The sequence below is a fragment of the Dasypus novemcinctus genome, chromosome 18 (genome assembly GCF_030445035.2).
Source record: "Dasypus novemcinctus isolate mDasNov1 chromosome 18, mDasNov1.1.hap2, whole genome shotgun sequence".
Lineage (NCBI taxonomy): Eukaryota > Metazoa > Chordata > Mammalia > Cingulata > Dasypodidae > Dasypus > Dasypus novemcinctus.
The window spans coordinates 14,613,755-14,634,127 of NC_080690.1; the positions used below are offsets into that span (position 1 = coordinate 14,613,755).

Sequence of the window (20,373 nt, forward strand, 5' to 3'; positions counted from 1 at the left end):
TAAAAAATACAGAAAATAATATGACACCCATGTCACTATTACTGGAATTTAACACTTGTTGACTTTCTTTACATTTGCTTCAGGTATTTCTTTTTGAAAAATAAAAGGTTGAGTTATGTGCTCCTTGCCACTGTTTTCTTCCTTGCAAGGTAAACCCTATTCTGAATTTGCCATGGAATATTGCAACATGGGTTTTCACGAATTGACTACATATTTATATTTTCATAGAGATGTATACACTTAATGGTAAATTTATGTAAACAGTATTGTATTATGTATTTTTGTTTTATCCACGTTGGCATGTAGATCCAGTTCATTCATTTACATCACTATAAAGTGCTCTGTCACTGAATACACCATTTGTTTCTGTTTTTGCTATTACGAAAAGCAGAAGATTATTACTCCTTTTGGGTGATAACAAGCTTCAGTGAATGGCTTTGTCCACACACCCATGTGCCCATGGGCCAAAGTAAGAGGTGCTGGGCCTGTAGCAGGCGACTGTGACTCTAGAGGTGACGTGGGGGCTGTCCCCCTTGTACCTGTTTCACTTTCCTTGCCCTGGGGACCTGCAAAGCAGGTGCTGAGAAGTCTTTGGTCCTGACTTAGCACAAGTGCCTGTTGGGTATCTTACACACACTTTCTCTTTTCTCTTCGTACTAGAAAATTAGGTAATGTTATCTGTTCCCTAATGTGTCCTTTTACGGTGTGGTTTCAAAGTCCCTGGCGGCGGACTTGGCCCAGTGGTTAGGGCGTCCGTCTACCACATGGGAGGTCCATGGCTCAAACCCCGGGCCTCCTTGACCCGTGTGGAGCTGGCCCATGCGCAGTGCTGATGCGTGCAAGGAGTGCCGTGCCATCCAAGGGTGTCCCCGCGCAAGGGAGCCCCACGTGCAAGGAGTACGCCCTGTAAGGAGAGCCGCCCAGCGTGAAAGGAAGTGCAGCCTGCCTAAGAGTGGCACCGCCCACACGGAGAGCTGACGCAACAAGATGATGCAACAAAAAGAAACACAGATTCCCGTGCTGCTGACAACAACAGAAGGGGACTAAAGACGCAACAAATAGAGCAGACAACTGGGGTGGGGGGAGAGGGGAAGGGGAGAGAAATAAATGAATCTTAAAAAAACCCACAAAAAACAGAGTCCCATTTTATTAAATAATTAAGAAACCAAAGCTTTTTGCAATGAATCTTTCCTTAGTGGTGACAGAAAAAGGGTATTCAACGTGAGCATAGCAGTGTGAATGGCCATTTACACCCCATCAGCAAGTGGTAGAGTTCTCCAGTCCCTATAGATTTGGGCTCATCAGATTTTCATTCCACATCCCCTTCCCACCAATTGGGGAACGAGCTTCGACCTGTGGAGGGAACATTGTTCTGCTCCCCACCTACTCTTGTGGCATAGGAATCAGTTCAGCGGCTGGTCTGAGGTCACACAGCCAAGAAGGCTGGCTTAGGATTGAGCCAGGAGGTCCTGGTCCCCTGCCTGTTTTTCGCTCCTGCAGGCAGCTGGGGGGCAGGGCCTGGTCCTGCTGCACCCCAGAAGCATGAGTGGGGTCAGCAGACTGAAGCCAGGAGATCCTGGAGCCGGGATCTTGGGGGCCAAGGAAAGTTGCTGGAGGAGGCAGGAGCAACGCAAGGGCTTCTGGCCAGCCTGATGGGCTGACGGAGAGCCCGCGAGTTTTGAGTTTTGCCCCATGGACACATGGGTCCCAGTTGGCTTCTGGCCTCAGCTCTCCCCCCACCCTCTCCCAGGCTGCGGGGTCCCCGCCATCCACCCCGTGCTGAACGGCCTGTCCAGGATCGTCAATGGGGAGGACGCTGTCCCCGGCTCCTGGCCCTGGCAGGTGTCCCTGCAGGTGAGGAGCACCCCTCGTGTGGGTGGGTGGGGGTGCAGGTGGGGTGGGGATCACACTGAGGTGGTGGCCAGGCTGGCAGGAGCTCCCGGCTGGAGTTGCTGATGCTCGGGCCGGCACTGAGCCTCCGGGTCTTCCTGGCAGGACAGCACCGGCTTCCACTTCTGCGGCGGCTCCCTCATCAGCGAGGACTGGGTGGTCACCGCCGCCCACTGTGGGGTCAGGTGAGGGCCCCTGCTGCCAGCTCCGCTGGGGAGGGAGGGGGAGGGTGCAGTCCTAGCCCTCACCCCCCATGCTTTGTCTAGAACCTCCCACGTGGTCGTGGCCGGGGAGTTTGACCAGGACTCAGACGCAGAGAATGTGCAGGTGCTGAAGATTGCCCAGGTAGGCGCAGGCCCTGCGAGGCGCCTGAGGAGGCTCCGCTGAGGGCCGGGGATGGGAAGGGGAAGAACCCTCGGCTCCTTGAGACGCGCTTGGCGGGCGGGGGAGGCGGGGGAGAGGCCTGGTGGCCTGAGAATTCTCATTCCGGGCCCCTGTGGGTCTCTTTCCCTTGAATGGGCTCCAGGCAAGAAGTCTGCCTCCTTGAAACTTGCAGCCCATTTCCAGGTCTCTGCCCTCATCCACAGGTTTTCAAGAACCCCAAGTTCAACATGTTCACCGTCAGCAATGACATCACCCTGCTGAAGCTGGCCACTCCCGCCCGCTTCTCCCCGACCGTGTCTGCCGTGTGCTTGCCCCAGGAGGGCGACGACTTCCCTGCTGGCACCCTCTGCGCCACCACCGGCTGGGGCCTGACCAAGCACAATGGTGAGTTTGAGGAGCCTTTCCCCGACAGGAGCTGTCCTGGAGTCGGGGCTGCCTGTGGAGCGAGTCTCTCACTGTGACCTGTGTATATGTCTCTTTTATTTGGAGTGGGGGTTTAACTTACAGCACACATATCTTTCAAATTCTTTTAAATCTTCCTAATTAAAAACCTACCCAATTCAAATAAAAGCAAGGTTCAAATACGATATACTTGAATAGCATATCTTTCCAAAAAGAAACACCAAATACAAGTATTGCCTTAACTACCCTGCAATGAGTTCCATAGTATCGTGTTCCTCGCCTGGGCTTCCCTCCACATTTGGGTCGTGTGGGGGTGTCAAGGTCGCCATGAAGTCCTGGCTGGGGTCAAGTTTCCAGGCCTGGTTCTGAGCTCTGGAGTCTGGTCCAGTGTCTCCTCTGCCCCTGGTGGATTCCGCTGCTTTTCTTCCTTCACACCCAGGTCCTTCTGCCCAGGCCGCAGCTCCCCTCCTTGGGCCCCCCAGTAAACCCCCTTCCCTGCAGGACAGGACCCACACGGTGGCTGGCAGTGCCAAGGCTGCGCCAGGGCTGGACCAGGCGGGGCTGGTTTTAGCAGCTTAGTTGGAAGCCAAGTCGCCACTGCCTGGCGTGGAACCTGAGAGGAGCTGCGTCCACTGTCCGGGTTAAGGACAGTAAGGGAAGGTGGGGCGCACCACCTGGCCTCGCCGTCTGACCATGAAGGAGGGAGATGCACAGGGAGGGCAGGCGTCTGGAGGTGGCCCCAGTCCTCTTCTGTCTGGGGTGGGCCGTGTGGGATTGTGGACCCTGACCCTTGTCCTTCTGTCCCTCCAGCTGTTAATAGCGCTGTGCGCCTGCAGCAGGCGGCCCTGCCCCTCCTGTCCAACGCTGAATGCAAGACGTTCTGGGGCAACAAGATCAAGGACACGATGGTGTGCGCCGGGGCCAGTGGCGTCTCCTCCTGCATGGTACTGGCCTCACCCACACCCCCCTCTCGGCTGGGCCACAGGGGCTGCAGGGCCCCTCCCCTGGAGGCCTGGGTCCCCCACTCCCCTCTGCCAGGAGCTACTTAACCACACTCCTGGCACAATGCCCCAGCAGAAGCCAGGACTAGCAGCACTAGATTTCTGCGCTTCCTCCTGCACACGTGGTGCCGCTGTCTTTCCGGCATTTCTCCTTCCCCCTGGCTGTGAGCTGCATGTTTCCAACCCATTTTACAGATGACAGCCAGGCTGAGACAGGTGAAGTCACCTTTCCCAGGGCCGTCCAGAACTGGATGGCCGAGCTCAGATGTCAATGCAGGTCTAAGTCACTTGTGCAGAGCCAGAGTGAGGCCCTGCTGTGCCCACTCTTGTAATTTCTCTGCACCCCCAACCTCCCCGGAGTCCGCCAGGCCAGGATCCCTGGAGCCTAGGAACAAGTTGTCCTCCCTCCTGCAGGGTGACTCTGGTGGCCCCCTCGTCTGCCAGAAGGATGGAGCCTGGACCCTGGTTGGCATCGTGTCCTGGGGCAGCAGCACCTGCTCCACCTCTATGCCTGGTGTGTACGCCCGCGTCACTGAGCTCCTGCCCTGGGTGTATGGGATCCTGGCCGCCAACTGAGGATGTGGCTCCTGTGATTCCCACCTCCCCTCCCCGAGTCTTTCATAAAAAGCATCTGGACAGAAGCACTGACTGCATGTCTCTCTTGTGGGAAAGGGCGTGAGAGGAGGGCAGTTTGGGGCTGGAGCTGTCCCTGTTGCTAGCTTGATCCTTGGAGCTTGACCCAGGGACCTCTGGAAGGCATAAGTCCCTGGCCAGGCTGTGCATTCCAGGACCTTAAAGGGATGGTGTTGGGACCAGATAGCCTTCCTCCTAGGGCTTCTCCCTCCCCCATAGACTCCAGGCCCCTTTCCTTGTCCTCAGCCCCTCCTTATCCAAGGTCAAGGGACATACATCCAGTTCTCGGCTTTCCCTGCCTCAGACCCCAACACCCCTGCCCACGTTGTACTTTATTACTGAGCTGCATAGCTTGGGAAATCATCAATCCAGGATTAGAGGTAGCAGTGTCCTTTCAGCTCCCTTCCTGTGACTCCTCCTTGTCCTCTGTATTTCCTGTGACTTGGCCACAAGGTCAAGAGGCTTGATCTGACTCAGGCCCATTTCCTTTGGCCAGGCCGGCAGAGCTGGGGGCCCTCCCCACGAGGCATCTAAGGTGTTCACCTTTTCTTCAATCTGGGGAATTTATCTCCATTATTTCATCTGTTGGGGGACTGTTTCCTTTTCTGTCATTTTTCTTGCTTGCTGGGTTGTGTGCTGGCATTTCCTCTTCTAGCCTTCATATCCCTTACCTTTGCTCTTTGTTTCTTTACCCTTTCAGGCTTCTTCTGGGAAATTTTCTTAATCTGACCTTCCAATCCCCTAACTCCTCAAGTTTATCAATTCCAGTATGGATCCCTTCTGTAACGTCCATGCCTTTGATCACTACACTTGCCATGCCTCTCATTTCCACTTGATTCTTTTTATGGCTTTTTGCTCTTTGATACTGCTAACACATCTTGCTTAACGTGTTTATTACGGCAACTGTAAATTCTTGGTCCAATATCTGTTTCCAATGGAATCTGAGGTCCTAATTTGTGGGTTTTCTTTTGAAGCAGAGGAACTCCTCAGATCGGCCAATGAACACACATTCCTGTGGGGCACTGAGTCCTAGGTCCTCCGATGTGCAGGGAGAGGAGTCAAAAGTTCCTAGTGGGTGTCAGTTGCTCAAGCTCAAGGAGTGGAAAGGAGCATTTGAGCCCTAATTTGGAGAGCCCCAAGCACCATAAAACCACTCCTCTCCCCACCAAGGAACTGTTCTTTTGAGTTTGGGTTTCATGTTCCTTCTTGGGGAGAAATAAATGGGGGGGGGGGGGAGGGAGAGGAAGATGGGAAGGGCAGGCTGGGGCTTTGGGGGTGTTCTTCCTGTCCTCGGATCCTCACCTACCCAGAGCTTTTGAACAACCCATTTTAGCCTGAAGACATTATACTGGACCGCAGGGCCTGGGGCAGGCACTGTGGTCCAAAACTCCCCAAGGCCATGGAGTTCTGGGGGATGCACCAGCAGAATTCTCACCATTATTGTCCCATTTTATCCCCCCACAGCCAGGCCAACAGCCTCTTGCCCTTGGCCATCATGACAACCACACACGCACAGGGATTCAAACCATCCCTCCCCTTCCTAGGGCTTTCTCCCAGTTTTCTCCACATTGGCATGTTTCCCTCTGAAGTTCCACCAAGGCTGGTCTTGGAGAGGTAACCCGCAGTCCATACTAACCTGGCATCCTGGTAGGAAAGGAACTGGGCTGCCTTTTGAATTTCTCTTTCAGTTGTCCTCACATCTTTGTCTCCTGGAAAAGAATGCTATTCTGATGGTGCATCATAATATGTTGAAATTAGGGGACCAGATGTGGTTCAAGTGGTTGAGCACCTACTTCCCATGTATGAGGTCCTGGGTTCAATGCCCAGTACCTCCTTAAAAAAAAATAAAGGTGGCATACATAATTTAATGCATTTTAATTACTAAGGACATGAAAAGAGTCCAAAAAGCTGAACTTACATGGAGAATGGACATATGAAAGGGAGAAAAGAAAAATGAGAGAGAAGGGTTGGGGCAGAGGGGTGGAACCTGAGGTAAACTTTTAGAAATACGATTAACAGCTCAGTCTTAAGGAAACTCCCCTCAGCACAGAGGGGAGTACTGCACTTAAGCAGAGCGCAAAGGACAACTATGTTATGATCATCAACAACCCTTTACATGCAAATCAATGTCAGATGTGACAAATATAGAAAGGGAGTCTCAAGCACAAGCCTAGTTGAGTTACTTCTTCACTTTCCATTAAGACCAGTCTCTTCCATGGCCGACCATCCCACTGTCTTCCAGTAAGGCTGAGCACGCAGGCCTGGGGTAAGTTTGCCACCTGGTGGCCAATATGAAAACAGCATGGCTGTGCCTTGCCCCTTTTCCTTCTAGCTCTGCACTTGTCCAAAAAAAAAAAAAAAAGTAAGCCAAAAGCGTAATTTTAAATCATATAATAGACTAAAAATGTAAAAGTAAATATGTAAATTTTAATTATACCTTAACCCAATATAGAAAAAAATACTATTCCACAGGTAATCAATAGTTTAAGTTACAATATATTTCACATTCTTTTTCTCCTAGTAAGTCTTTGAAATCAGTGTGTATTTTACACCACTTCCCAACACGGATGCTAAATTTTCATTGGAAATATTTGATCTGTATTTAAACTACACAAGCTTCATATCCAAGTTGTTCCAAATACACTTAAAAGTTTTCCAATTAGGTGTTATACTGAAAAGTATGGTTAAACGAGAAGTTTCAAGTTCAATCAGGATTCTAACTCAGTTTGCAAACACAGACTCACCCTTGAGCAGGGACCCTCCCATCCCTGCTTTGATTCAGACCATGTTAGGCCCTATGCATCCTTCCTACTTCCGTTCTCAGTAGAAAACACTGCTTCCCATATAACTAAAAACACCTGCAGGGCTCAGAAAAAAATGGTCACCAGCTCCCACCAACACCTGCAGCAACACTGATGAGCCATGAGCTGTCCAGATCTGCTGCCAAGACTGAAGGCTCACGCCCTTGCTTATTAGGGCTCTGGAAACGGCTTTGGCCAAGAAGCATCTCGACAAGGCCATGACCCTTCATCGGCAGCCCACATCCCAAGATGTAGGGTTTTTTGGTCTTTTTTTTTTTTTTTTTAAGATTTATCGCCCCCCCCCCCCCCAGTTGTTTGCTCTCTGTGTCCTTTCGCTGTATGTTCTTCTGTGACCGCGTCTATCCTTATCAGCGGCACCAGGAATCTGTTTTTCTTTTTGTTGTGTCATCTTGCTATGTCAGCTCTCCGTGTGTGCGGCGCCATTCTTGGGCAGGCTGCACTTTCTTTAGCGCTGGGTGGCTATCTTTATGGGGCGCACTCCTTGTGCGTGGGGCTTCCCTACGCGGGGGACACCCCTGCGTGGCATGGCACTCCTTGCGCACATCAGCACTGCACGTGGGCCAGCTCCACATGCGTCAAGGAGGCCTGGGGTTTGAACTGCGGACCTCCCATGTGGTAGGTGGTCGCCCTATCCACTGGGCCAAGTCCGCTTCCCAAGATGTGGGGTTTTTAGGCCCAGCACTTTCACCCAAACTTGGCCAAAGCTGAAGGTCCAGTCTCACTTTGGACCTCCCTGGGGCTCGGCTGAGGTTTCTGTTGTGACTGCACCACAGTACAGTGTATCCCTCTGCCTGACCCTGTTCCATTTCTCCCCTTCCCCACAAGTGTTGATCTGGGAGTATGCTCTGATAAACTTCCTGCCTGCTCATCTTCATCTCAGTCTGCTGCCTTGGGGGCCTCAAACTGTGACAGCTGGTCCTGAGAAAGCAGATGCTGATGAGATGCGATTTTACATCACTGACTGCCCAGCTGGCAGTGAGAAGCCCATCACTCATGGGAGGGTGAGCACAGAGAGCCCCTGACAGAAGATAGCAGTGATGTTGTTCAAACCTCCACCACTGATGAACTGGGATGGTGTTTTAGTGGAAAAGAATGCACTCATGGGTGCCACTGGGACAGGGTAAACTATAAGACAGTGAAACTGGTAGCTACTGCTAAGCACAGTTAAGGCTTTTGAAAAAGAAACAGGGAGCAGAGGTGGTTCAAACAGTTGGGTGCCCACCTCCCACATGGAAGGTCCTGGGTTGTTACCAATGCCTGCTGAAAAAACAAGCAAAACAGACAATAAAACCAACTCAGAGAAGCCAATGTAGCTTAGCGGTTGAGTGCCAGCTTCCCACATACAAGGTCCCAGGTTCAACCCCCAGCCCTAAGTACCTCAAAAACAAAAACAAAACAAAAAAACCCCACAAAACAGCTGATGACTATAGGCAAATGAAAGCTAAGCATGGTAACAAACGAAAGGCTCTCATCTCCAGCAATCTCAAGGCCAAGGAAGCTAGGCAATAGGTCAGGCCTCAGTCATGAGAGCAGCCAAGGACCAAAGAGGCCAAATTCTTAACCTAGATAGGCCTGCCAGGCCAAGGTCAGGGCCCTAGTTAGTAAAGTACTGGGATTCAAGATATGACGCATCCCAAATCTTGAATCCCAGAGTCCACTAAACCTGCCGAGTGCACAGAAGCTGTCCACTGCTCCGTACTGACCAGTACTCCTCCCTTGCCTAAAGGCAATGCAGAGGAGCCCCGCTGTAGAACTTGCACCCCCAGGATCTGTCCCTGCCTCTATTCTTGCTCACTAGGATGTGAGGAGCTCCTATATCCAAAGGGGCTGGAGGACCCAGCTGCCATGTGTTGGCAGGAGCAGGGAGGTGGGACTGGGACTGGCTGGGACATGCTGGACTGAGGAGGGTAGAACATAAATTTGGATAAGGGAAAGTCTATTTGGGTAAGTAAAAACCCAGGATACAGGATTTAACACCCTGGCCAGGCTCCATGGGGATAGAGTGACCATGTGCCAGAATGGCTCCTGGAACATGGGAAAAAGCAATGGTCTACTATGCTAAGTGAAGTTGAAACGCCAGTACTGCTTGGTGGAGGGTGGAAGGATTAAAAGGCTTGAAGATGGGGGTGTGCTAGAGTGTGTGTGCTAGGTAAGGCAGATGACCTAGTCCCACAGAGTGTGTGAAAGATGCACCCAGCTCCCAAAGCCGTAAGCAATGTGCTGGTGAGAGGGGCATCAGCATAGCTGAGGAGTTCAGCAATGGCTCTCCTCTAGAGGCCACGTGACTGCAGGAGATGCCATCACACAACGAGAACCACTGATGGTAATGAGGGTGCTGGGAGCTGAAAACACCAGGAGCCAGGAGTTGGGTAAGCCTCCGAAGCCAGATGGATACAATTACCACAAGGCATGGCAAGGGAGGGTTTTTGTTTTGTTTTAAAGATTTATTTATTTATCTCCCTCCTCCCCCCTCCCGCTTGCCTGTTCTCTGTGTCTATTTGCTGTGTCTTCTTTGTCCGCTTCTGTTGTCAGCAGCATGGGAATCTGTGTTTCTTTTCGTTGCGTCATCTTGTTGTGTCAACTCTCCGTGTGGGCAGTGCCATTCCTGGGCAGGCTGCACTTTCTGTCGTGCTGGGCGGCTCTCCTTACGGGTCGCAGTCCTTGCGCGTGGGGCTCCCCTACGCGGGGGACACCCCTGCGTGGGCGGCACTCCTTGCGCGCATCAGCACTGCGCATGGGCCAGCTCCACACGGGTCAAGGAGGCCCGGGGTTTGAACCGCGGACCTCCCATGTGGTAGACGGACGCCCTAACCACTGAGCCAAGTCCGTTTCCCTGTGTCCTTTTTTTAATATTTTTTATGTACACCATGTTTAATAATATGCAATATGCAAAAGCTTTGTTTTGCTGTTAGCAACATCTATACCCACCCACCCTCCTTATTCACAAGGGTACTAAACACAATTACATCACTAAGCCTGTTAGTTTGAAAGGATCTTAAATTTGTTAAAACTGAAACATCTTTGTATAGGGATTTCACTCATTTGACTCAGCATTATAGACTTCCACCGTATTCAGAAATTCATTGCCATCAAATCTTCCCACTACAAAAATGGTGTTCCCTACAGTTGCAATCCCAGCATTGCTCCTTGGTGAAGTCATGTTTCCCATCATCTTCCATTCATTTCTGGTTGGATCATACATCTCCACACAACTGATGGCATGAGAACCATCAAAGCCACCACCTACAAACAGTTTTCCATGAAGAACAGCTACTCCAGCTCCTCGCCTAGCCACATTCATGGGTGCAATTAAAGTCTAGGTACTATTTTCAGGACTGTAACGTTCTACTGTGTTCAGACAATTCCAAGACTTTGCACCTCCTATTATATACAAGTAACCACCAAGCTCACAGACTGCAGATTGGTATCTATGGCTATTAAGAGGAGCACAGCTTGTCCATGACTTTGTTATAGGACCAAATACATCACAATTTTTCAGTCCTTTTTGGCCATATGGGTCAGAGCCACCAACAATATATAATTTACCATTCAGAGCACACACTCCTGCGTTACAATGGTTAGTTCTCAATTCTGGAACAGGAGTCCAGTCACCTATGCTTGGATCATACATCTCTCCACAACTCAGGTCATCTGAGTGGCCATTTGATCCACCTACCACATAGAGCTGGCCCATGAGTACAGCCATTTGAAATCGGAATCTTGGTGTTCTCATGGGAGCAAGAAAGGACCAGTGATCTGTACGTGGATCATAGCATTCAAATGTTTGAAGATATTCCTCTCTGTTATGGCCACCTGCAGCTATGAGTTTGCCATTCATCTCTGTTTCCAGACCAGCTCGTGCATACTGCACAGGAGACAGGGCTTTTCTATTAATTCATCTGGTTGCATCTCAAAGCTTAAACTCTTACTTAGTCTCGGTGTACTTGCTGGTGAGCTCTGTGGGCTGTTTCACCCATGAAGAAAAATTACACAGAATATACCATCCAGCACAGCCAGGCACAAGTTAAGTGTTATTTGAAGTCTTTCCAAAGTAACGATTTTCCACTCATGCTTAGGGCTTTGTACTGTAGCATTTGGAGAAGAGAGACATCCAGTGGAACTGCTACTTATCTGCTTATGGCCATTCTCACATGGTGGCTTTTTTTGCACAAACTGAATGTGGTCATCATCACTGCCAAACACCTCAGCCTGTCCATCTAGTAGATTCCCATCAAGCAGCTTGTGATCAGCTGAGTAGTACAAGGTTTGAACCTCTTCCATCAGCTCTTCCAGACTGTCTCCATTCTCCCAGATGCTGCGCTGCACCCAGCTGATTACCTTTGTATACAATTTACCACTGCTGGGCAAGCATACATTATCTTCAAGCATTACCTCCAACTTTAGCCTTGGAAGTTTGAGAAACTCTTCCTCTTCTGAAATCAGTAATAAATGCTCCTGAATATAGGCATCAACCTTATTCAACAAACGTGAGTCTCCCATACAATTTGCAAAATTCCAGTAAGAGATGCAGCTGGTAACATCCATTCTAGACAGTAAGTAATCGCCACAAACCTGCTTTACCCAGTCCATCTTCAGCTTTTTTGCTGCAGAATAAACATCTTTTACTAATTCCTTATCAGCTTTCAATTGAGCAGTATATGCATAGTTTAGCAAGACTTCAACAGTTTTTGGGTTGAGACCATCGAATTTAACACGAGAAACTCCATGAGGATCACTATCAGTATTAAAGATTTCAAATAAACAGGGACTGCAGCAAGCCAGGACTGCTCTGTGTGCTAACATCTCATGGCCACAGACCTGAAGTCAAACATTACAGAATTGGCCACTTTTTCTCAGGGCATTTAATTTGGCAACAGAAGACTCAATGAAATTTTCATCTTCAAACATTAAATATCTGTTGGAAATCATTTTTACTTGTAAATTTGGCTATTACACTGGTGAAAAAGTTATTTCCAGGCAGTTTTAAATAATCCAAGGAGTGTTAAAATGCAGCACCTGGTTGAGGTATGAAGACAGGTGGTTGAAGAGAAGGTAGTTAAGTCTTAAGCTCTAATGGTGATTCCAAAACCATCAGGCTTGAAAATGATGTAATCGACTCCTTAAGAGCTATAAACACAAATTTCTTCTGTGATAATCACGCATCATAATCTGGTTCCTCTCTGAAGAGATGGAAAAATTCATCTCTGGAGCTTCAATGGGGCGAAGGAAGAGGGAATCGGCCCAACAGATAGCACCTCGAGACGGCAGAGGGGGAGGTACGGGGCAGGAGGACGAGTGGCCAGTCCACAGGGGCTGCCGGCAGGGCGGAGAGCCACCGAGGGTTCGCGGGGGCTCGCTCGCTTGCTCGCACAGCAGCAGAAGAGCCTGCGCCCAGCAGCTCCAAGCGTCCGACCTCCACGCGTGCCCCGGAACAATTGTGTCCTTTTTAATGGATTATGGATTGTTTTAGTATAAAGAAGTGTTCATTGAGGGACTAAGGATTGCATAAAAATGTCTCCATTGGATTTAATGGTATTTTTGACTTATGAAGGGTTCTTCAGGTACAAACTACCCAGGTGCGGCAGGTGAAAGAATGAAGATGAAGAACATACACAGCGTGGCACAGAGTAGCTCATTATCTAACTTTAAACCAGGCTTGTTTTTTAACTCTAGGGGTCTTAACCATTTTTGGTCCATGGACCCTTTGCCAGTCAGGTGAAAACTGCAGACCCCTCACTAAGTTCACACTATACTGTGTATTATTTAATAAATATATCACACCTGCACCAACATGTCCCCACAAGAATCATGTTTTTCTTAATTTCAATTCAAGCTCACAGACCCCTTGTCAAGAACCCCTGCTTTAAACTTTAAATAACTGGTATATCCAGGAATAAGGAGAAGCTGATGTGGCTCAAGCAATTGGACCCCATCTACCATATGAGAGGTCTATATTCCTGGGGCCTACCGGTGAAGGCAAGCTGGCATGCACGGTGAGCTGGCCTGAGCAGAAAAAGCTGGCCCACATGAAGTGCTGGCCTGCACAGGAGTGCTGGCCCAAGTAGAGAGCTGGCACAGTCAGATGATGCAACAAAAAGAGATACAGACAGACCAGGGAGCTGAGGTGGTACAAGAGATTGAGCACCTCTCTCCCACTCCACAAGGTCCAGATCAGTTCTCAGTTCTGCAGACACAGAAAAACGCACCACGAATGGACACAGAGAGCAGATGGGGGAGCGGAATACATCTCAAAGGAAAACAAAAACAAAAACATGTGTACATATTATATATACACGCAGGCTGTATAGCTCTCTCTCTATATATATATAAAATCGTGTTATATACATGTTACTTTAAACCTGGGAGTACATCACTTTATACCAATTTTACTTTTTTGAATACTTGGAAAATAACTATTATTTTTGAGGTAAGAGTGAATCCAGGACCTTGTACGTGAGAAGCTGGTGCTCAACCACTAAGCCCCATTGACTTTGCTGAGTTGGTTTTCTTGTTTGTTTTGCTTGTTTTATTGTTTTAAGATTTATATATATTTTTATTTCTCTCCACCCCCTTGTTAACTGCACTTGCTGTGTGTTGTGTCTTTATGAGGCACTGGGAATAGAACTTGGGACCTCTGATATGGGAGGGAGGTGTTCAATTGCTTAAACCACCTCCGTTCCCTGCTTTGCTGTGTCTCATTGTATTTTTTCTTCTTGTGTTTCTTGTTGGATCATCTTGCTGTGTCAGCTTGCTGTCTTGCTCATTTTCCTAAGGAAGCACAGGGACCCTCAGCTCCTTGCTTTTTGTTGCGTCTCTCATTATGCTTTTTTTTTTAAAAGATTTTATTTCTTCCCCCCCCCCATTGTCTGCTCTGTCAATTTGCTGTGTGTTCTTCTGTGTCCACCTGCATTTTTGTCAAGTGGCACAGGGAATCTGTGTCTCTTTTTGTTGCGTCATCTAGCTGTGTTAGCTCTCCGTGTGTGCGGTGCCACTCCTAGGTGGGCTGTGCTTATTGCAAGGGGCGGCTCTCCTTGTGGGGCGCACTCCTTGCATGTGGGGTACTCCTACACGGGGGTCACCCCTGCGTGGCACAGCACTCCTTGCATGTCGCAGCACTGCGCGTGGGCCAGCTCACCACACAGGCCAGGTGGCCTGGGGTATCAAACCCTGGACTTCCTCTATGGCAGGCGGATGCTCTATCAGTTGAGCCACATCCTTTTCCCTCATTATGCTTTTTTTGTATTTCTTGTTGAATCAGCTTGCTGCATCTGCCTGTCGTGCCAGTTCATTTGTCTTCTTTAGGGGGCACTGGAACTGAAACATGGACCACCTGTGTGGTAGGCAGCAGTTCAGTTTCCTAAGCCACATCCACTTCTCTTGTTTGTTTTTTCGTTTTCAGGAGGCACCAGGAACTGAACCTGGGACCTCGTGTGTGAGGTGGGCACTGAACTGCTTGAGTCAAATCTGCTCCCTGGAAAATGACTTCTAAATGTACAAGTCACATTTCACCACTATTCTACTTAAAATTCTATCAAATTGGAAGTGATTACATATCAAGTGATATTACCTCCCTCCCCCGCAAGTAACCACTGTTATGACTTGGTGCAGCTCCTTCCTGATTTTTACCTAAGTTTACACATCTATCTCCATCTATGCATATATACACACATCTGCTCCTATAAAAACAGAAACATGCTACACATATCACTCTAGTTCTTTTGGTATTATTTAAAAATTTCAGGCCTACAGAAAAGTAGAAAGTGTGTAATGTACAACCATATATACCCTCACCTAGAATCACCAATTGATAATATTTTGCCACATTCTCATTATTTTACAAACACACATTCTGCAACTTTCTTGTTGCAGGATTACAGAATATTCATGCAGAATAGAGTTCCTATAAACTCTACTCCCCACCTCCCGCTCCATTAAGAACACTGTGCATTGGTGTAGTACCTTTAGTAAACTTCTATCAGAGATTTTTCCAGGTCTACACCATTACTCTGACCACTCTCCCTTTGGCCAGCGCTGTGGTATTCCAGCACATGGGATGAACCGTAATTTAGTCAAACATTGTTCTAATGGCCTATTGCACGGATCAAGAGGGAGCCCCAAGTGCTTGGAGTAAGCTGCACCCCTGGCTTCCACACTTCCATTATAAGGAGTCAAGAGGGGTCCCCAGAATTCAAGAGTGCTCCTGGCAAGACCCTTCTCCCTCCTTCCCAATGCTCCCAGCCACTCTCCCCCTCAGACACTGGCAGCCTTGATCTCATTACTACCTTTACTACTCAACCACCACAAGAAGCCCAGCCTCCCCAGGTCACTTCCTGGCTCACCGGCCATTCTAAACTTCCCCCTGGCTCTGCATATCTCCTTTCTGGGTCCATCTCTCACTCCTCCTTCCACTGTGCCTTGGAGACTCACCATCAGTTTTTCTCAATAACCTCAACATTTCCTCTACTGTGACTGCAGGCTGGATCTCTGAATAGCTTCACCCCAATCCTCTAGGTGTGACTGTACTCTCCCCTATACCGTCCTCACCCCAGCTACTGGGCTTGGGAGTGCAGAGGTGTCTGTGCTGCTTTCAAACCTCTTTTTTTTTTTTTTTTGAGGTACTAGGGGCTGGGGATTGAACCCAGGACCTCCTTTGTGGGAAGCTGGCACTCAACCACCAAGCCATATTGGCTCCCCTGAGTTGGTATTTTCGTTTGCTTATTTGTTTTGTTTTTTGTATTTTCTAGGAGGCTCCAGGTACCAAATCTGGGATCTCCTATATGGGAAGCAGGCGCTCAACTGCTTGAGCCACCTCTGTTCCCCCAGATCACTTTTTAAAAAATTATTAACCGTATTTTTGTCTTTTTAAAAATAGATCACACAAAACGTTACATTAAAAAACGTTAAGAGGTTCCCATATACCCCATTCCCCATCACCTCCCTCCCCCCTGCTCCTCCCACATCAAAATCCCCTTTCATCAGTAAGGTACATTCATTGCATTTGGCGAATACACCCTGGAGGACTGCCACACGGCACGGACGATAGTTTACATTGTAGTTTATATTTTCCCCCAGTCCATCCAGTGGATTATGGCAGGATAAACAATGTCCTGCATCTGTCCCTGCAATATCATTCAGGACAACTCCAAGTCCCAAAAATGCTCCACATTACCTCTCTTCCTCCTTCTCCCTGCCCTCAGCAACTCCCATGGCCACCGTTTGCACATCAACGATACAATTTCTTCCATTGCCAGAGTCACAACAGTTCTACTGTAGAATACCAGCAAGTCCACTCCAATTCATACTATATTCCTACATCTTGTGGACCCTGAGATGGCAATGTCCACTCCACCTCTATATCCAGAGGGGACTTAGAGCCCACATGACTGATGGATATAATTCTCCTGCTTGCAGTTGTAGACATTCTCGGTTCCCTGGTGTGGTGGTTGACCATTCTCATCTGTCTGTCAGCTGATCTGGGTAAGTCCAACAAACCAGAGAGTAGGTGTTGCAACTCTGTTGAGGCTCAGGGCCCAGCTGGCACATGGACAGTCCAGAGACTGATGTCTCCTGAGCATATACCAAGCCCAGCCCCAACAACAGATTCAGTGAAAGTGACAGAATAGGCATGTGCAGAGAGGTCGTATCTGAGCCAGATCACTTTTTTCATCCTCTCTGAAACCCTACAGCTCTGAAGATCAGGTCATCAGACTCTACCACCCACTTATTTTTCCTTCAAGATTTTACTTCCCATTCATTCTCTAACACCAGCACTAGCTAAATTTCTGGTGAATCTTTTTGTACTTGGCTTCAGTTCCATGACCTCCTGTTTTCCAATGACGACATCCTCCTCCCTCCTTCTCTCTCAGACACATCAATCTTCTCATTACTAGAAGTAACTACCTGTTCTTAATCCCACACGCAACCACATTCTTTTACCATTTCTGTTCATACCTTCCAGTGTTCTAGACTATCATTTGAGGGTGTCTGGCCTTGGAAGATATAGCATCTTCCTCCAGAGCAGAGAGTAGGCTTATTTCTAGTCTCTTATCACAAAGGTAATGTCTCCCTTGGGGACCAAAGACAGGTAGTTCTGGTTGCAGCCAATTACAAAGGAGTCATGTCCCTAAATACAGAAGTCCGATCCAGTAATACAATCCATTCCCTGTAGGCATCACGTGATCCTTTCATGACACCATGAGGGAAAAGGGCCTTGGGGAACTGGCACAAGAAAATAATTCTCTGGCTGCTATTTCCAGGAGGAATAATAGACTACAGATTACTTTTCCGGGTCAACACCATTAACCTGATCACTTATTCATTCTCTTGGCTCTTCTGCCAGAATCCATAAACTTGTTAGCTTACAAGTAGGGTAAAACCTCACTCTCCACTGTCCTTGACACTTTGCACCATTTCCATACTTAGTATTTCCAATCTTACCTTGAATCCTCCCCAGAAGTTTTGCCCAGACCATTTCACTGAAACTCTCTTATTAAAGTAACCTCACTGGGGGACAATTCTCAACACATAAACAGATTTTAATTGTATTTTATACTTTTATCTCTATTTCTAACTGTAAATACTCTTTTCAATGGGCTTTCAGGACACCATCCTCTCCTGGGTTTCAACCTGACCATCTGATTGCTTCTTTTTAGTTCCCTTTCCAGTTTCTTCTCATTTCCTATAAACATTGTGGTGAGTTCTCAGGGCTCAGGCCTTGACATTCTTTATACTCTTTCCCAAGGTTATCTCACCTAGTTTTATGGCTTACTATACCATCCACGTAATGAATGCTAAATTTCTATTTCTTCTGAAACTCAGTTTTGTACACCTTTCCTACCTCCAAACACATGGCTCACATGAGAGAAAAGTGTTGCCACTGGAGATGATAGGGGAAGTAGGGTCTTCCTGGGAAAGGTTCATTACAGTTGGCGAGCAAGGTTGAAAACAAGAGATGACAGATTATTTTTATTGCTCTGTTTGTCTTCTGGATCCACTGTCCACTATATTCAGCCCTGCTTAATCCAGGAGGACTGCATCACCTGGGCACCTGGTTGGGTTCAGTTAAAGGGAAGAAACTGCTGGGGAATGGTGACAGCAAAGGGAGGTGAAGGCTTCCTTCCCCACTCCTGGTTTTGGTTCTGTTTCTTGCAGCCACTGCATCTCTCTAGGGCTTCCGTGTCCATTCAGAAGATCCTCCTCTAAGGTCCAGCTGCCAGTGGGCTCCTAAAAAACTATTTCCTCCCTCTGTCCCTTCAACCCTATGAGACAACAGGTTTCTGCTGTTGCCAGTGTCTAGGTGTCTTACCATCTCGTTTGGTCCCTGTATTAGTCAGCCAAAGGGGTGCTGATGCAAAATACCAGAAGCCTGTTGGCTTTTATAAAGGGTATTTATTTGGGGCAGGAACTTACAGATACCGGGCCATAAAGGATAGGTTACTTCCTTCACTAAAGTCTATTTTTACATGTTGGAGCAAGATGGCTGCTGATGTCTGCCAGGGTTCAGGATTCCTGGGTTCTTCTCTTCCCAGGTCTTGATTCTCTCTTGCTTCAGGGTTCCTTTCTTCCCTGGGCTTGCTTCTTTTCCCCCTGTGTGCTGACTTCCCAGGCTCCAGTTTAAGACTTCAGCATCAAACTCCAACATCAAAACTCCAACATTAAAAACCTTCCAACTCTGCCTTTTGCCATGCCTTTTACCTGCTAACACCCTACTGACATGGCCCAATCAAAGCCTGTATTAGTCAGCCAAAGGGGTGCTGATGCAAAATACCAGAAATTGTTTGGTTTTTATAAAGGGTATTTATTTTGGGTAGGAGCTTACAGATACCAGGCCATAAAGCATTAAGTTACCTCCCTCACCAAAGTCTATTTCCACATGTTGGAGCAAAAGGCTGCCGATGTCTGAGGGTTCAGGCTTCCAGGGTTCCTCCCTTCCAGGGGCTTGCTTCTTCCTCTGTGAGCTTACTTCCCAGGGCTCCAGCTTAAGACTTCAGCATCAAACTCGAACATCAAAACTCCAACATCAAAACCCCCCAACTCTATCCTTTGTCATGTCTTTTACCTGTGAGTTCCCACCCACCAAGGGGTGGGGACTCAGTGCCCTAATGACATGGCCCAATCAAAGCCCTAATCATAACTTTATCACGCCCAGGTACAGACCAGATTACAAACATAATCCAGTATCTATTTCTGGAATTCATAACCATATCAAACTGTTACATAGCCCTAATAATACTTTAATCACTCCCAGGTACAGACCAGTTTACAAACATAATGTAATACCTACTTTTGGAATTCATAACTATATCAAGCTGCTACAGTCCCCAAATCTTTTCCTTACTTCTTTAGGTAATCCCTAGCTCCTTCTTCTGAACAATAAGGGGCTAATTCAGTTTCCTGCTCAAACTCTCACTGATACAGCTGATGAGCTCCCAATATCACAATGGAAGGAATCTATTCTCCAGGCCCATAAAGTCATACACAAATATATACCCGTGTAAGTTTTTTAAATCTTTGTATTATAAAAATTGGTACAGATACACACACTCTCTCATCTTGCTTTCCTTACCTCACCTGGAGGAGTGTGCAAGCACATTCTTTCACTGGATTATCACTCAGCCATGGCTGATTTTTACCACAATTTATCCTTTCCCTTGCTGATGGTTACTCACTATGTTTCCATTTATTTGGTCCCTACCAAAAAACACAACACTATACACTGATAAACATGTAATCTTAGGTACTGGAACTTTATATTTTTTTGGGGGGAAAGATTCTCAGAAGTAAGACCCCCTGGGTTGAAGAGTGTGTATATTCTTAATATGAAAAGACAGGGTCACAGTGTTTTCCAAGGAGGCTGTCACAATTTACATTTCCAAGGGCAGTGTATGAAACAAAGCTTTGCCTGTTTCCTTACCGTTAGCAGGGAAGATGACAACTTAGAAAGACAAAGACTTACAGAACTATGGATGTTCAGATAAATTTGTTCAGAAAGTCATTTCATACATCTTTATATGTAGTCACAGCACAACAAGGACCTTTTAAAACAACTAATAAGAAAAAAGGATACTTATCGCTGCTGTTTAAAATTCTAATGCATGATTTGTGAATAATAAGGAAAGCCTGAACTGTGAACCTGGAACTGAGCCTAATATGGTGTATCTACTTATGCAAAAGAGATGTTTTTATGTTAATCATGAAACAATATATGGAGAGATCACCAAAAAACTTAACTTAGAATGTAT

At 47.6% G+C, this 20,373-nt stretch overlaps 1 protein-coding gene and 1 pseudogene across 1 annotated transcript; one reads left to right on the forward strand and one right to left on the reverse strand.

The window, feature by feature from the left end:
• Nucleotides 1-1,692: 1,692 nt before the first annotated feature.
• LOC101429676 (chymotrypsinogen 2-like) lies at nucleotides 1,693-4,253 on the forward strand. The gene is made up of 6 exons (XM_004466321.4): nucleotides 1,693-1,854; nucleotides 1,996-2,075; nucleotides 2,157-2,235; nucleotides 2,478-2,658; nucleotides 3,487-3,620; nucleotides 4,092-4,253. Exons 1-6 carry the CDS (start codon nucleotides 1,693-1,695, stop codon nucleotides 4,251-4,253), a joined length of 798 nt encoding a protein of 265 aa, XP_004466378.3.
• A 2,464-nt stretch (nucleotides 4,254-6,717) lies between these two features.
• On the reverse strand, nucleotides 6,718-15,735 carry LOC101414673 (influenza virus NS1A-binding protein pseudogene; annotated as a pseudogene).
• Nucleotides 15,736-20,373: the final 4,638 nt, after the last annotated feature.

What these genes read in the sequence shown, in the direction of transcription:
- LOC101429676 (XM_004466321.4), top strand. Translation starts at nt 1,693, where the DNA reads ATGGACACATGGGTCCCAGTTGGCTTCTGGCCTCAGCTCTCCCCCCAC. An exon ending in CCTGGCAGGTGTCCCTGCAG is followed by an intron (nt 1,855 to 1,995) that starts GTGAGGAGCACC and finishes TCTTCCTGGCAG; the next exon opens with GACAGCACCGGCTTCCACTT. An exon ending in AGGTGCTGAAGATTGCCCAG is followed by an intron (nt 2,236 to 2,477) that starts GTAGGCGCAGGC and finishes CCTCATCCACAG; the next exon opens with GTTTTCAAGAACCCCAAGTT.